Source organism: Fusarium sambucinum, chromosome IV (assembly GCF_050947815.1).
Source record: "Fusarium sambucinum isolate potato_lamoka chromosome IV, whole genome shotgun sequence".
In the NCBI taxonomy this organism is placed as follows: Eukaryota; Fungi; Ascomycota; class Sordariomycetes; order Hypocreales; family Nectriaceae; genus Fusarium; species Fusarium sambucinum.
The window spans coordinates 8,250,632-8,268,182 of NC_139291.1; the positions used below are offsets into that span (position 1 = coordinate 8,250,632).

A 17,551-nucleotide genomic window follows, 5' to 3' on the forward strand; every position below is an offset into this window, starting at 1 on the left:
AAGACAAAGGGAAGATCAGCACCGGGCTCTCAGGTCTGGTGGGGAAATTTATTCTTCCGGCTCAAAAGTGAGGCCATGATCTGCGACTGGGGGAGTCGTTGACCTTGCTCGTACGAGGCTCGTCATTGTGAGGACTTCTCGTAGAAGCATTTGATCTGGAAGTTACAGTGCTGTCTTTTCGTCTCTGCGTTTATAGGTAGTGGCACGGTAACCCCCGATGAAGGTATCTAGAGCAACTCGGCCTTGCTTTATCGCATCTCCCTTTGACCTTTCGACATTTGGCCTTTCGACAAGCTTGGCAAGAATCCACACGTCGCGTCTCAATACCCGAGCCACGATACATAGTTTTGAGCATACCAGCTTCGAGTCGTGTCTGTTCCTTCACTCCATCCGTAGCTGGCACAATCAAGGCCGAAAGACTAACATTTTCGACAGCCCGGACAAGCCCATCACACTTGATCTACACAGTAGTATTAGCATGTACCACGAGTCATATAAACCGTCTTTGAAAGCTGGGGACGAGCTTCGCGGAAACGGAAAAGAAGGCAAGGATGCCGTTGCTTAGTTAGAATTATTGACACCGCATGAATGAACAACGAGTTGTCGGTTCCGACAGCTGACGGTGATATGTTGCCATAGGAGACTGAGTACTTACCTTGTGTATCAGCTGGTTGTGCCATTTTTAGACAAGCGATTTGGTGTCCGGGGAGGCCAGATAAGTTTATCTCCATGCGACAGCCTTGAGCAAGTTAGACCCCAGCAAAGATATGATTCATAGAGGAGAAGGGGAAACGTTTCATCAAGATAAGTTGAGGTCTTGGGGAACCGACCAGCCAGCAATTGTTAGAGATCATGGGGGCTGCGACCGAAGGAGATTCTAGCTCCGCAAACAAGCTTGGCTACGCAGCGTGTCAATATGTCGGTAACAACCCTAACTAACACTATTCAGGTTAGTACTATAAGTGACCCGACTCAAGACTTTTAAAGGAAACGGTTCCGAATTCCGCCGCTACAATTCACGCCCATAGTAGCAACCTCAAAGACTCAGCCAATAGCCGATCAAAATCCACGTTTCCATATGTGATGAATTTGATACGGCTATGTGACGCACATAATATCGCCGGTAGAAGAGCCCGGCTCTATAACAACTCACAAACGCTTTGTCGACCTCACAATCATGGTAACACTCAGTAAACAGTAATGCACAATGACCAACAAATCTACAATCACGCAAACAATTCGAAATATTTGCAATGGGTTACGTGCTCTTTGTAGCATTTAACGCAATGTATTTGTGACCAATCATTGCCAACTGAACGTCCATTCTCGATTTGATTACCCTTCAACATGTTTTTGATGTCTGTTCTAGCCGCTTTAGCATGCTTTGGAGCAGTCGTTGGCTCCAGCGGAAAACCACCCAAGCCAAACATTATTCTTCTCCTCACTGATGACCAAGACATCCGTTTGGGTTCCTTATAATATTAGGGAATTTTACAAAGAGAGCTAACGCAAAAAGGCATTAACTTCACCAATCAACACGTTACCACTGCTGTCTGCTGCCCAAGCCGCGTCACTCTTTTCAAGGGACAGTTTGCGCATAATACTAACACCACGTACGCTCGCTCTGCTGATTACAGATCATCATCCTCTTTCCATTGCTTGTCGCAAGTAACATTCGGCTTGACATTGCGGAGTATGAGAAATGGATCCTTGCTAAGCAAGTTGAATACTATATGCCACAATGTATGAAGAAGGCTGGTTACATTACAGAATGCAAGCGATTACCGTGATGTGCTATAGTCCTTCCCAAACCTATCTCTAGATCCTAGTACTCAGATATTAGAAAGTTTTAAATGTATATTCCCTCTTCAACTACAACATACCACCAAAAGGGAGGGATCACGTCGATGGCTTAGTTAGTTCATTCAATGACCATAACATCAAGTTCGCATATAACATATCGAACTCTAGATGGATCCTGATGCATAAAGGCATCATAAGACCGATCTAGATATCGGATCCGGAGTTTACCCGGGTCGTCCGAAGTTTACCCGTAGTCCTCCTGCAGAGTCAGCAGGTCTATGCCCAAGAGGCACAGCTGCTGACGAGGCTGTAATACACATAATACACCATAACATAGTAGATTTCCTTTGAAAGGGTGAAATCTGCTATCAGATCCTTAAAATGTTACTTTCAACACTGTGTTTATGTCAAAGAACGGCGATGTGCCTATGCACTACCCAGGGTACCACCAATCCGATGTGATTCGAGCAAACGTAAGATACACACAAGCAGATGTTTTGGCCACCCTGGCACTGGATCTAATTATACGCTTATAGTCTCGAACGCCTGGAATACCTCGCAAGTCAAGAGGAGCCATGAATGCTCTTTCTTGCGCACATGTCACCACAAGTGAATAACCAGAAGAAATTCGTTAAGCCGCTTGCCCGGCGTTGGAATGAATTCTCTGATGAGAAGGTTCCTAGGCAGCCTCACTGGAATCCCGAAGAGGAGATCCGGAATCAGAAGTCCTACTGGATCAAAGACCTGCGTCTCATGAATGAGACACAGATTGAGTGGGCTGACATGACCTATCATCGTCGCATTCGATCTCTGCAAGGCATTGATGAAATCATGAAATATAAAGTCAAGTATTTAGACACTAAAGGGGACATGGAATATACGTTCTGTCAGTTTCTTCAACTCTCATGTCTTCATAAGTGTTGATTATGTAACAGTCGTCTACACATTAGATAAGGGTACCACGTTGGATAAATCCTTTCCGGAAACGACAAGTCGACGGCTTATGCTGATGATTCCAACGTCCCTCTGGCTGTCCGCGGTCCCAGAAACTCATCCGGTCTGAACTCTTCTCTTCCCATCACCCATGTTGATCTCCTCCCTACCTTGGCTTCTAAAGAAGACTGGTTGGTTTCCTGGATAGATGGAGTCTCTTGCAACAACAGGAGAAGCTTCACAACAGAGAGCATGAATCCGATTTCGTAATAGACAAGGAGATTATTAACATTGAACATTGGGGATATAGTAACATCGAGGCACCCGCTCCTGATAGCCTCTTCCCCGCGTCCACTTACAAGCCTATTTGTCGCAGGAGAGAATATAGGTTGACTTTATGTCATGTGATGCACCGGCGAAGCTGCATTATACGACATCATCGTGAGTTCTGTTTTGATCTGATGTGTGTTCAATGATGAGAAGAAACATGATGATCTTTTCCAAACGACAAACCTAGTCAACTCCACGAATCAAAGAATTTAAGAAACCCAAAATCGTCTCAATGCTCTAGCACTGTATATGAAGTCATGCTGTGCTGAATCATGCAAAGGTCCCTGGGGTGATTTTGACCGTTTGAAGCATCTCAAGCCCACCATGACGTTCAAACAAGCCATGAAGATTGATTCCAACAACTTCTTCAACTAATTCCCAAATTTTTAGTTCAGCAAGTGCATGGACTACCAGTACGCTCTCAACGAGACGCCCATCTACCCACCAGCGTCTGTTTCGCTAGGGTCCCAATCTCGAGGGCGAACAGATAAGTATGTAGTGACCCTGCCACAGATATGGATTAGAGTAAATGAACAACCTGCTGATGGCTGGGATCAGAGGAATGTCACTATCGACAAGATCATGGAAACAGCATGGTACGTTACAAAGGATGAGATCGTTGGACAGGGCAAGGTTGAGAGGAGGGATGCATTTGTTATGGAGCTTATTCTCCGGAGATGCTAATGGGAGTTAAATGAGAGAATTTGTACGAACTGATATTAGTTGTTTATTGATAACAGTTTGCTACCTCGTCTTGATCGATGCTGTGGCGTGAAATGAGGTTGTAAATATGCTGTCTATAAACCCCACTATTGATATACTGTGATATAGAAACACTCCAGATGCAGTCATTATAATATATTTTGATAGCTCTATACTAATACTCGTAAGTAGTGCGGTTAAAAAAGATACACAATGCTGTCCATGGATAGAATGTAATACGTAACTGGAATCTTATAGTGGTTTCACTGAAAACGCGCTTTACTTTAGCATTTCCAAGGTTGTTCTAGACGGATATATAACAACCAACAATTAGGATGGAATTGAGTATGCAAAGGAGGTTTCGGATTTATTGTTATTCTATCTCTGAAGTAGGAAGTTTCGGATTTCAATGAGATGGTTTCAGTGGTGTAGCCCAATCTGGCTTATCTTAATCTAATCGGTTATCTTATCGCGTACTTTATTTTCGTTATCGCCAGACTCATTCTGACAGCAAGACACGGTAACCTCGACTGCCACTGATAGACAATTGCTTCACGCATGCGACGTTCGACATTTAGAAGGATTTTCGAATAAGATATATTAGAAAGTCAATATGATGACACTGGGTCATTAATTTCGCGAAGAATAATTTCCAACAGTACCTCAACTTCGTTCTCAGCACACGGGAGAGCGCATGAGAAAGTGGCAGAGAAATCCAGCTTCAGGTATCTGTTACTCCTCACTTACAGCGTTGAGGATTGGCTCAGTACCTCCACGAGAGAAAAGTCGGGAGCGAGAACCGTCGCTAACAAGGTTCATTGATGGGCTAAGCCAAGCTAAATCATTTAGAGTCATTTCACGAAACACAACAAGTGAGTCACGACATCGAATTCAGAGATCAGCATGGGGAGAATACGCAAACACACCAGGGAAGATTAGGCAAATCTTGGACAATCTTGAGTACTGAGCAGTCAATACTAAAAAGAAAGTTATATAAGTCTGCAGAGAAAAACTGTTTTATGAATTGCGCTACACTTCCCCAGCGAGACCTGGCTACAAAACAGTCTCCACTTGAAAGAACAGCAATATGAAGAGACTACTGGTTGCAACCGTAGCAGCCATATTCGTATCGGCTACAATGTTGGCCAAACAGAACAATCCAAATATTGTAGTTATCATGAGTGATCAAGTTGGTCGACTAGGCTCACTACAGGCTCAACCATTCGTAACGAATGTTTTAGTAACTTAAGGAATCACCTTTGAGAACCATTTTGCAACTGTCACTCAATATTATCCCAGCTAAACATCGTTCTTGAGAGGTCTGGTGTTTCACAATACCGATCTCACCCTTGTTGCGCCACATCGATATGTTCACACTTGGAAGTACGAGACTTTTTCTGATACAGTGAAATAGGAGCATACGATAAATTCGTTTACTCGAAGCAGGGTGAGTTCTGTCTCTCACATTGACTGAAATCTGCAGGGTCCAAGACAGAATGTAAGCTTCGTCCGATCTCATTTGTCATCACAAACATTTCAAACACTCCAAAGGCATTGGAAAGTTCATGAACAGTATCAATTTGGCCACTTATGTCAATAAGATCAAGGCTGGGACCACCCGGATTCTTAGTAAGTCATCTTTAACAACCAAGCATAACATGGCTTATCCGACATCTACAGGTGCATCCATACCAATATGAGTACAGCAACGTTGTAATGTCACAGAACGGCGAACGGCTGGTGTTATATAAAGGCTATTATCAAACCGATGTTATTAGAGATGAAGCGTAAGCATTTATCTCTATTTTCCTTTTTTTTAGAGCTGACAATTCACCACTATTCCAGACTCTCTCGCATTGAGTCCCTCACATCGTTAGATGAACGCTCCTACATTCATATCACACCAGCAGCACCTCCCACGACAGGCGATGGTGCTGCCGTTCCCTGCTTCTGTCACATGCGAAAGCTCACCAACGCTACAGCCCGTAGAGTACCCAGTTTCAACCCCCAAGACAAATGGCAGGTAAGGAAACCTGCATGGCTCAAGGATTGCTAGTTCCTAACGGAAGACCAAATTGGCTTTGCTAATTGGCAATACCGCTTGTACTAGGCATCAACGAGATAATAGAAGATATTTATGGACTACTTGGAAAGAAGGGCAAGCTGGACAATACATGCAGTACACAACTATTCATTTTACAAGTCTATCCTAATGCATAGGGCTAATGAGGTTTTAGTTATTAACACCACTGACAACGGCTTCCATATGGGCCAATACCGACAGATCGGCGGAAAGACATTCCTATGATTATTACGGGTCCTGGTATCCCTGAAGGGATTATCAGCAAGACCCCTAGCAGTCACGTTGACATGGCCCCTAAGTTCCTAGACATCGTAGATCTAAAGAAAGGCTAAAAAGGTTACCCTCCATTTTTTATAGTAGAAGTGTTATGGTCGATTGGAAACGTCTAGAGAATTCTCACTCTTCAGAAAAGGAAATTCTCAACATTGAGTTGTGGGGCACTATCTCCAATGCCGGTGTGCCGGATTTGAACTTCGCATTCCTGTTTATGCGTACAGGATTGTTCGCATTGAAACCGAGAATTAGCCCTGGTCGTTCTCCAGGTGGTTGACCAGTAATAATACAGAGCTCTATGACACAACTGTATGTTTATAAGCTGCTTAAACTTGTGACTGTAGAATTGACTTTGAGATAGAGTTGGAAAATCTTGCAGTTAACTCACATCGAGAATCCACGGGTCATCCAGAGACTCAACGGTCTTCTAATGGTCACCAAGTCTTGCAGCCAGAAGTCCTGTTACGCTCCTTGCAAGCTTGCATAAGAGGACTCAGGCGGCAACTTTATAACCTTACAAGATACCATGAACCGAGCATATGACCAATTCATCGTGTCCATTCCCTCGGTGTAGTACCAAAGGGCATGAACTAGCAAGCCACTGAGAACGAGGGTCCATATCATCCGCCTGAGTCAATTGGACTGCCATCCCGGTATCGTGGCGGTACAGATAACCTCTCATCTACTGACGTTGAAAATAGTTGGAAATAATGACCGTACACCTGCCAACAATAGTCTAGGGGAAGCCACGATATGTCGCTAGGAGGATTGTAGGCCTCGAGATAGGCCAATCTCTACACATGACATTTTCAACTCGTGCTGTCCTGGAGGAAATTAAAATTGTTCACTTAATAGCAATCAGATATACTACATTTTTTGAGAAGAATGGACATACAAGGGCATATTCATTAGTCTACAATGAAAGTAATTTTTGGTATGTTGTGAACGGTATCACGTGCACTACCACGCGACTGACACGTGATCATAATACAAGCGCTTCAGCCATCAGTCTCTCTTCCTAACTCCAGCCTAGTATGTATCTTGTATAAGACATTGATGACCAACTCCAGGTTTGGTCACAGGTAGAGTATAAAAACCACCGCTATCTTGGTTAAATACGTTGATGGAGTGTCGGAATGAGCCCGACGATAAGAACTATAGAAGTGTCGGCGATTAGATAGCCGATAAGATGGAATGTTCCGAGCTATCCGACCGGGAATAATTCCGCCCATTGTTTCAACTTTAATAGCCTTGGCTTGAAGAGGAGTGTAGTATTTCTCAGAAAACATAACATGCACATGTAGTTCATTTCAATGGAATTAAAAGTCAAAAGTAAGAAGGTAAGTTTTGGATTTCTATACGCTTATATGATGAACCCCGTAATAGCGATCTTCGGCTTTCTTAATGCAGGACACGTGATGAGAATTTTACTCGCCAAGCTTAGCGTCTGAGGTTGAGATATCATCGCCTTTATTTCCCCAACACCCAATGGAGCTTATTACTGGTCATGTAGGCCATCCTGCTAGTCTAGCCCAATCCACAACTGTTCTATTATGTCTGAGTCCCACAGTATGGTGTCAAAAATGGCCAGAGCAGGGTTAATTGTTATTAAACATATTCTATTGCCCAACAAGTGTCTTGCGGTTGCGCTTGAAGCAAAAAGATTGTAAAACGTTAACATATGCCTTCCGCTAGTCGCCATGTTGGTACGACGTTGACTGAAACAGGGCTGATTTGAAGATTACGAAACGAAATGTAGACATACCTCCGCCACTCGGCACAACTGCACCACACAGACAACACCTTCCCCATAAACGCAGTCATATCATGCTACAATAACACTTTGTCAAGAATGAACTTGTCAGACGACAATATTGGAACTTGGAGGTCGAGGTGTATCAGGACTTCTCTCATGATCATGCTTCAATAGAAGCAAGCCTGGTGTGCGGCTGAATGTACTACTAGCAATTTCACCGGCGCCATTATGGTATCTGACGCGTGGTATGGTTGGATAGTGGACGATGGAACGACCATTCAAAAGCGACGCCATCTAAGAATATCTGAAGTCGAGACTACGCGGCTTACCCCAGCTCCGGACTAACGGTTGGATCTGGACAAGATGACATTGTCCTTAGTAATTCCCATTTACCCTCATTCTACGTCTCAGTGACATACAGATACATGATCCATTCGTTGATAGGTCTCCTTCCTCTTCAGCTACCAGCATGCAGCCTAACTACATCAAGTAATTCCATGAGGAGAATCGCAACCAGGGTTCCTAACATCCATCCTTCTGCATTTGAACATCCTCGAATAATGTACACAAACTGGCTTATTAGAGTTATGGTACTATCTGGCGGTGTTAATATACAGGGAAACCTACTCCTGTCCGACAGCCACATGAAATCTTCATTAATCCAGTGCATCTTCCAACCTTGACCCAGTTGACATATAGCATTCAAAATTCGCAACATTTGGAGTCGTTCCGGGACGTTGCGCTATTGAAATGGTGTCACAGACAATGTAGCATGTTCCCCCGAACCTATACGCCACGTGCGAGTCGGTCCATCCGCTTTACAGAAAGTTCACTGCAACGCGAGGAGCAGTGAGGGGTAATCTCTCTGACGCATAAAATGAACCGACCAATGCAAAGAACATTCACGTGGTAACTCTCGACCCGGAAACCTTCGAGTTCAGTCCCCGCAGCCGCATTTCCTCAAAAACAGATGGAAGTTATTCAGATATCAACAGTTTTCGGACGTATTCTCATCATATTGTTGGCGATTGTCAGCAACATCATCAATTTCTGCAGAAACGTCACAGTTCAAGTTCGGGTCCAGCTGGTTTAATAAAGTCAATTGATCAAGAAATTCCATTTGTTGATGGTCTCAATTGAAAGACTCTGGTTGTGGCCCAATAATGTAACCGCGACACAGCCTTTCAGCTCAGTCCAGGCCTTACATTTCGAATGGTCTGGATGACTTGGTTGAGGCACACATGAATTGGCGCGCAAACATCTGATTGGATGGTATAGGGATAATACGAGATGTGGCGTATTCAGCAGTTTGAGAAGTTCTTGGTATCTGTCTTGCTCTAGTATGATTGGCTTCCGGTCCGGAGGGACAGACTGCCAGTGATGCAACGAATCCGCTAAGCGACCGTATTGTCTTGCGGACATTTGACTATTGATCAACAAGGTTCGATAGTTCAAATTCAAGGTTCTTTTTCATTCATCATCAGTACAGTGAAACCGCGCGAAATTGGCATTACCGGCAGGAAACCATTTAATGCAAACGCCAATATACGTACCTTCAACGTCTGAGATTTCAACGATATCAAGTCAACCACATGCACCATCATCGGGGTTCCACTCACATGGAAAATGAACTGATCTAGTATCAGTAAGAATGTGTGTGTACAATCTATAGAGGCATTTTTTCGATAGTTTTGCAAGATGAAAAGGTTGTGTGTGATGCGACAAAGTGTAAAGTGGCATAATGAGTAATGGAATGCATGAGAAGGCGATACTGAAGGATCAAGCAAGACCTACTGCTAGAAGATAAAGAGTGGAAGAGTGGAAGCCAAATGTTTTAAGAGCGGACACTGGATGGCACACCCTCCATCGTAGCTGTTGCATACAGGAGACAGTATTGAACCTTAAATTTGCGTGGGGATACACTAACCAGAATATTGAATTGGAGGCAGAAGCCATCCAAAGGATGTTTTCAGCTCGATCGTTTCAGCTCAAGGCTACAAGAGACCAATTCATGGTTGCATACAACAACAACAGTGATTACAACAAGTCTACAACATGAGTGAAATATCAGATCATAAAAGAGGCCCTAACCGCTGTTTTTGGAGGTTTAAATTCTTGGCAACTTACCTGTAACCTAACAGCAATATCTCTTTATATGCACTTCAGTTTGAACAAACAAACAACGGTCGACATCAACACTAGCAGCTGTTCAGCATGAAGTTAGCTGTCGTTGCTCTCCTCACTGCTGTGCCAGCCATTGTGGCTACTCCAACGCCTGAGGTCGACTCTGAAACATCCAATGCGCCAGCCAGGCGAGCTTACCCCATTGACGGACATTCCAGGAGGTGGAATCCCAATTCCCGTGATGATTACCGCCGCCGGGTTGAGTGCGAATATAACGAAGAAGGGTACTCGATGCCGGTAAGCGACAATCGCGGAGGATGTCGAGGTGGACGTGGACGTGGACGTGGACGTGGACGTGGGGGTGGACGCGGAGGTAACAGTGGAGGACCACACCGTGGTGGCCATACTGGAGGTGGCTCAGGTGGCTCAGGTGGCGCAGGTGGAGGTTAGCCTAGAGGCCCAGGAGGAAGTCAGCCAGGCGATGGCAGTCAACCAGAAGTCGGTAGTCAGCCTTGTGGAGGAAGCTAGACAGGTGGGGGTGGGAAACCCGGTGGTGGAAAGCTCTAAGAGTCTCATACTGGTAAAAACTATCTGCATATCAAGTTGCAATAACAGATAGCTAAAACTAAACTTGAGATTATGTATTTATGCAATTTCTAATTACGCTCTACCCATCCCACTGGTGACACCTAATTCTTAATGTCAAATGTTTCATGCGCCGTCTCATGTCTCGCAGGTCGGCTAACAAGTGGCTTCAATCCAGGAAGTGCAACAACAGTAATGGCAAGAGCCATCTCAACCATACTCAGTGGGTCTAATTCCAACGTTAGATACCAAGGTCTAATAAGAAGGGTACAAAGAATGAACTTACAGACAAGGTTTTCCTGTCCAGTGCCAACCTTGAGTGTGATGAACCGGACCATGGTAGTACAAATTGTCAGAGCTCCAAGAATGAAGGTAACTGTAACACCAGTGGAAGGCTTGAGAACGCCTTGTATAAGGAGGATCAGGGGCAGAGCGTAGACTAGAAGCATTCATCAGTACATGCATGTCATTAAGTTCTCCACTATCACCTACCAGCAAAGTAGCAAGCCAAGTTCAAAGTGAAGTTGAGAATGAAGGGCTCAGGTGCATAAAAGACACTACAAGCACCCTCTTCTTGGGACCATTGAACAGAAACATCCTTTCCACAGAAGAACGTGTCGTCAAAGAGAATGACCAGGTACGAGATACAGACAAAAGCAGTGATGCCGTACAAAGTCTTTCGCATGGCGGAACTGACACCGTTGGAGGGCAGGAAGTATGCCCAATAGAAAGCCAACATACTCAGTTTGGGGAACCCCATTCCGAAATCGTAGAAGTAGTTCGAGGCAAACGAAATCTAGGCATTTGCGTCAGTTGTCACCCTATGGTGCTTCCATCTTGATCATCATACCTTTGACAGCCTGACTGAAGTTTTGTATTCATCCAACACGCCCATCTGGTATGTAAGTGTGTCGCAGATAATGAGAGCCAGAGCATTGACAGCTGAGACGACCAAAAGCCAATCTGAAGTATCGAGTTTCTCGCGAGCACGGAATAGACGAGCGTAGATTCGGAGGCCGACGAAGAGGTACGCTACTGCCAGAAGGATCCATTCCGAGATCCGGGAGGACGTTAGCACAAAACAGAAACAGAGTGCGATACAAGCGGGGAAGATGGCTTACCATGCAGTCCTTTCCATCAATAAAGAATGCCATATTGAGTAGTGACAATTGCGAATTAGACAATAAAACAGAAAATATTGAGTTGATGGGAAAGACGTTGAACAAGGCAGATCGGGTTTAAGCAATAAAATAAATTCCTTCACTGGACCCTTGCGGTGTTGGACACCATTTGGAACAAAAAAAGAACCCACCTCGGTTACGGCGAAAAAGCCAAACAGGTCATCAACAGCGCCGAGTGTAACACAAAATGGTCTTTGGGAAATGTGGCACGATATTATCCGCTGCAAATGTGTGGCGTATATTCGGACGAGAATGACCAACACCAATGGCGGGAATAATCATACCAGAAAGTCCCCAGAAAAAGAAATGAGTAATAACGGTTTTTTTGCGTTGCCCATGGGTTGAAACGAAGAAAAACTGGGTTGGGTTCTGACTGACATGGGAGACCCCGGGCATAAATGAGATTTGCGCAATATCATTGGTTCGCGGCTTCTTACCCGTTGGGACCGGTAAGCCAGAGACCCTGCACAACATGCTGACACATGATTTGAAGAGAGTAATTGAGACGTTGCATTTGTTGGTTGAGCCAGAATCCAAAACAGCGCAGGAGAGAGGCAAAGCTTCATTTACACACCAATGGCAAACTACGGACGTAAACCTCGTGTACGGAGATTATTCTTACTTTGGGTTTCTATGACACTTTGCACGAAATGAATGGAGACCAATTGTGCGAAAGGATGAATCCTATACAACCCAACAGTTCTGTTTTATCTATTCTAAGATCATCATCTTGAAGGATGACCAATCGCATTTTGTTATACCCTGGTAGGTCCCCGAAAAACTCCTGTTACATTGATGGCTTACCCCTCGGACGGGGGCATGGTATTATTCCGTTCCAGCCCCTGCTCTTCTCTCCGTTCCCTTCCAATCACCATCTTCCCTTGGTTGATATGTCACGCTTACGCGGGCCGACTTGTAGATCCCTTGGAGGTTTGTCAACTCCACCTCGCTACCCGAGTCTTCCTCAGGGACTGCTGCTACGCGAGAAGTGGTCCCGTAAGGCTCAGTATGGTGATCCCGGCCGCTAGAAAGCTTGTTGAAATGACTCGACGAGGTAACCGTTGCTGCGTGCTTATGATATCCTGAGCCCGTCTGTGTTGTTGCTTGTTTTGTGGAGCGTAGACCGAAGCCGTGGAGGAGAGACTTGAGTGCAGGAAGAGACACCACGACGATTGCAGCCGCTAGCTCAGTCATCGATAACACATCTGTGCTCAAAGGATAAGTACGTGTAATCAACATAGTGATAAAGGATGAGACTTACAAACATTTGTCCATGCGTGAATTGTATCGATGGTAACAAATCTGCCGATACTTGCTCCTACTGTGATAATTCCTGATGCAAATATAGCAACAAGGCCGGCCATGTAGCGACGACTCAATTGAAGGCCGAAAAGAAGAGGAAAAGGTAGGAGGAAGACTGCGTTCCCAAGTCAGCGCAGTGTTATGGAAATAAGGTGACGAAAACATACCCAAGATGTCTGAGACGAGGTTCATTCCCCAGTCAATGCGAAAGACCATCTTCGATGCGAACGTGCTGCAGTCACCCTCTGGATCCCAATTGACCGCGACATTAGCACCGCACCAAAAGGTATCCAGGAAGAATGTCGTTATCATGAACAGTCCAGTCAATGCCGTGCTTGCATAGAGGGCCTTGCGCAGCAATGGGAGAGTCTGTGGAATAAGCTTGAAGTAAAGTGCAAGCAACGCCAATTTTGGTAGATAGATTCCAGTATCATAAAAGTAATTCCCAGCAAATGAAATCTTGGCCAAAGCGATCTGGTCTTCGATGCTTCGTGGTGGCGCTTCCGGATCGTATTCGTCCATTCCCCCCAAGTTATATGAAGCTGTGTCGGTTCCAAAGAGAGCAGCGGCGTCGATCCATGATGCTATGAGAAACCAGTCGCTGACAGTGAGGCTCTGGCGTTGACGGACGGTTCGAAGAGTTAATCGTGCAAGAACAAGGAATGATGCTACCCCGAAAAGCACGGCCTCGATGGGCTGCAAGATCGTGTAGCGTTAGCAAGCGAACTCGATGCAGGAAAGGATTTGCAGTGTGGAGTTGGACTGGGACTTACCACGACGGCCTCTTTAGCGACGCCAGGCATAAGTAGTAAAAGTCAACAAGATGGCAACTGTCGCAAGCTTCATCAATGTTTGTAATTTTGGTCATGAGTTCCCTCTTATTGAAGACGGGACTGGCGTCAATTAAATCTGGAAGCCCCTCCTGTGTTGTCTGACATACATAAAGGCTGTGGGTGGCATGTCAAACGTCAAATAAAGCTCCGATCTACATCAGCACACCCAAACTGTAGTCTACAGGCTAGAACGGAATTTACGATCTGTTTTGTGTGGACGTTCCGTGGAAATAATGTCGGAGCTCGCATATGCTCCTTCAGTTTCATGTCAACTCCGGGACTTTTGCGGAACAAGCATATGCATCTTTCTTAAAATGGTAGATGTAAGGGGTAAAAGGTGCGTATTCTCCGCTGTTCATTGACGCGGCTTTATTCGAAGACTGCGGTTGGTCCATCTTTAGCCCGTCTGAAAAGTCTGCAAAAAGAAAAACGGCAAAATGCAAGACTCATGCATCCACTTCTCACTTGTCGATATCACAATGTCCAATCTGATGGCTGTAAAAGTGGCAAGGTTGAGAAAAATCCCGTCGGATGACGGTAGAATTCTCCAAGCGAAGGTGTTGGTCGACTTCAAGACTAAAGTTCCTTGTCACGCATTATATTTCTCATCTCGGCCCTTTGGAGCATGGTGGTGTGGCACCAAAAGAACCAACTCCACGCGTTTGCGGCACGGTTGGAGACGTTCCCAGGATGTGGAAATTGCGACACAAAACTGCTACCATTAAATCTGGCTAATGGTGTGGCTAATGGTGTGGCTAATGGTGGCGCTGCAATCTCTAGAGAAGAGTCGGGAGTGTCGGGGCGAATTCCGAATTAATCGGCATGAATCGGTAGAACTGTACTTCGGCAGGTCGATTAATTGCAGTAGAAGACGTTTGCACCGGTTAGCGATCCTATACTATAGTATATTTAAATTAAATATGGAAAGGACTAAATATATTATAAATAGCGCTGTATAAAGACATAAAATCTTAGAGGATGTCTGAATAAAATATAAATTACAAAAAAAGAAATCTTAAAATTAATATTATAAACTAAACTTCATTGTTTTCAAACATCAGTAGATTGCTTAATAGCTAAAAGGAGTAACAGCTTATTCGAGGTCCTTCGACACCTTTTCAACCCAGCTGAAAGTAGGATCAAACCCAACATGTAACGTAACAGGTGATATTCCTGTGATATTACGGAACATAACCTCCCGCTTGGGGACACCTGGTAATGTGAACTTTTCGGGTTTAGATATTCCTTTGCCACCCTTTCCAAACTTTGACGCAATCTCATAGATCTGGCAGTTCACAATGACACGCCGCAGCTTACAGTTATCCTCCCATCTGAAGTGACTGACATCGCAAGATTGGTCTCGAGATAGAAATCCTTTCAGAACGGAATGTAAGAGAGACTTTGTCGGTTCATCAGAAACACGAGGAGACGCCCAACTGCTTGTGCAAGAGAACTCGATGAGCTCAATATTGGAGGCTCGGGAGAGTACTTTTCCCAGTTCGTCCTATTGTAATATGTCAATATATCATTGTTTATGCATCATAGGGCCATCTTACTAGGTCATCTTCCTCTGGAGCAATGTCGATTTGTCTCAGAAGAGGCAAATTGTCAATAAGTGTCGCAATCGTAGCCGGTGTGAGGTATGGCAATTTACAGCCACTAATAATACCGTTGTATGATATGCTGAGCTTCTCTAGACCCTTGTGTTGGAGAATAGCCTGGATGAGGTTGTTTGGCAGGCCTGGGTTCTCGGAAACCTCAAGTGGGTACTGGCCATAATCGGCAAGGTCCAGAACCTTGAGAGTATGGAAGGAACTCAGAAAACGGCTTCTGGCTTCTGTAGCTTCCTGAATCTGACTTTCAGTCACGTTGTAGACGGAGACTGCCATGTTGACTTTTAAGCTCCGCAAGCGGACATCCAAACCTGACGTTCTAGCTGTTGAGAACAAGTCGAACAGTTGTTGAAATAAGAGACGAGAGTTGTCGTGCAGATGCTCAATCAGGAGCTCTTGTAGTCCAACAAAGTCGATTGCCCTTATCAAGGATTGAACTGAAGTTGGATCGAGGTAGGAGACCTGCATACCGAATGATCTGAGACAAGTAAAGTAATGCTGGTTGCCTGCATCTTTATCTGTGCTTATAATCCGAGTCCAATCATTCAAGAACTCAAACGAGCTTGTGCGTAAATCGAGACTTCGAAGTGTGGACCTCGAATTCAACAGAAGGGAATGAAGAATGTCTGTCTGGCCGTGGGCCCGCAGCGCTAGATGTTTGAGATTTCTGATCTCAGACAATGGTTGGTAACTGTTATAGCCAAGGTCGAGAGATAAGGCTTGCAGTTTTTTGAACCCTGCGATAATCTGTGCCATCGATCTACAAGAGAAGTCAGTATATAGTAAGTTTAAGCCAATGGCCCGTGTTTGGAACTTACTCCGTGAGAAACAAAGCCTCAAAGATTTCGATGTTGTCCGCATTCTTCAACATTTCTTCAACATATCGATGGACGATATAATCATGATTCCTACCCGCCTGAACGGATCCAACGACGAGCTGACGGACAAAACTTACACACGCAGGCTTTTCCTGAGGCCTGAGATTGGTTGGGTAAACGTCTTTCTGGCCTTTGTATGTACCTTCCTTCTTCAATTGCTTTCGCTGTTGGATGCTCAGGTGTGGTTCAATGGTACGAATGAGTCTTCCGATATGTGCGTGAAACATGGCCGCAACGGATATGCGCCGGTAGAGCCAGGGGGTGATGAGTGAGTAAAACCCCTTGCATGTCCTGCTTAATCTGCTCAATGCCGATTTTTCATTTATCTTGGGGGTTGTTAATATGAACATGAACCTCGCTAGGATTTCTTACATTATTCAACACTGTGGAAAATATCTCGGGCGGCAGATTCGATAACATGTCGGTCTTGGATGCAGTCAAAGATTCATTGGGTCTTTGTTTCGTCTTACTTGCGGCATACTTGGTCTTGGTTGTTTTCTGGGCGCTTTTCGGTCTCGGGTTTGGGTCGGGTATCGTTGTTTTTCGCTTGTGAATCTTTCTCGGCTGCGGGGGGACTACATGTTGCACGAGGTCGATCATGTCGTGTTGATCTTCTCTCGTCTTACTGAGCCTTGAACTTCTCCTGAGTGACATTGTATCTTCAAATTTTATGTTACTAAGATAATGCCATGTAAACGTTGTATGAAATTTAAATTCTCGTCCTGGCTTTAGGAAAGGGGGAAGTAAGATTGTTCCTAAGATGACTAAAGTATCCCTTGTTAACAAATGCAGAGCTATGATTGGTAGTGTTTTCAGTCACGTGTACGACTGCCTAATCAATTGACACAGCTCACCGCTTCCTACCCTAGATAGCGAAATTCAAGTCACGTGAAATCATCTCCGGTATGCTATATCTTGGGGAAAGTAGCTGCTGACAACATCTCTCCTGCTGAACCATTATTCTTATGCCGGGCGGCTTCTGGGTTGAGATTGAATTGTTCAGTTGCTCGATTGGCTTGTCAGACGGTTAGCATCGCTTGACGCTGTTATAACCACTCTGGTTGGTCCTGTATGTCCTCAATCGTGATAAATCAAAAACAACCTCGCGTCGCTATATTTCAAATTTACCTCAGGTTTACTTTGGTTTGCTCCGAG

The 17,551-nt window shown here is 44.8% G+C and overlaps 4 protein-coding genes across 4 annotated transcripts; 1 reads left to right on the forward strand and 3 right to left on the reverse strand.

Moving 5' to 3' along the window:
* Window positions 1-10,094: 10,094 nt before the first annotated feature.
* Window positions 10,095-10,454, forward strand: FSST1_002655 (uncharacterized protein; the record flags this gene model as incomplete). The annotated part of the gene is made up of 1 exon (XM_083228665.1): window positions 10,095-10,454. The coding sequence occupies one exon, from the start codon at window positions 10,095-10,097 to the stop codon at window positions 10,452-10,454; it is 360 nt and encodes a 119-aa protein (XP_083092837.1).
* Window positions 10,455-10,693: 239 nt separating this feature from the next.
* Window positions 10,694-11,743, reverse strand: FSST1_002656 (uncharacterized protein; the record flags this gene model as incomplete). Its single annotated transcript, XM_083228666.1, has 5 exons — window positions 10,694-10,818; window positions 10,876-11,028; window positions 11,082-11,385; window positions 11,440-11,621; window positions 11,668-11,743. 5 exons carry the CDS (start codon window positions 11,741-11,743, stop codon window positions 10,694-10,696), a joined length of 840 nt encoding a protein of 279 aa, XP_083092838.1.
* An 852-nt stretch (window positions 11,744-12,595) lies between these two features.
* FSST1_002657 (uncharacterized protein) lies at window positions 12,596-13,875 on the reverse strand (the record flags this gene model as incomplete). The annotated part of the gene is made up of 4 exons (XM_083228667.1): window positions 12,596-12,975; window positions 13,032-13,187; window positions 13,240-13,768; window positions 13,846-13,875. 4 exons carry the CDS (start codon window positions 13,873-13,875, stop codon window positions 12,596-12,598), a joined length of 1,095 nt encoding a protein of 364 aa, XP_083092839.1.
* A 1,123-nt stretch (window positions 13,876-14,998) lies between these two features.
* FSST1_002658 (uncharacterized protein) lies at window positions 14,999-17,050 on the reverse strand (the record flags this gene model as incomplete). Its single annotated transcript, XM_083228668.1, has 4 exons — window positions 14,999-15,409; window positions 15,462-16,278; window positions 16,337-16,722; window positions 16,769-17,050. The coding sequence occupies 4 exons, from the start codon at window positions 17,048-17,050 to the stop codon at window positions 14,999-15,001; spliced, it is 1,896 nt and encodes a 631-aa protein (XP_083092840.1).
* Between the last annotated feature and the right edge of the window lie 501 nt (window positions 17,051-17,551).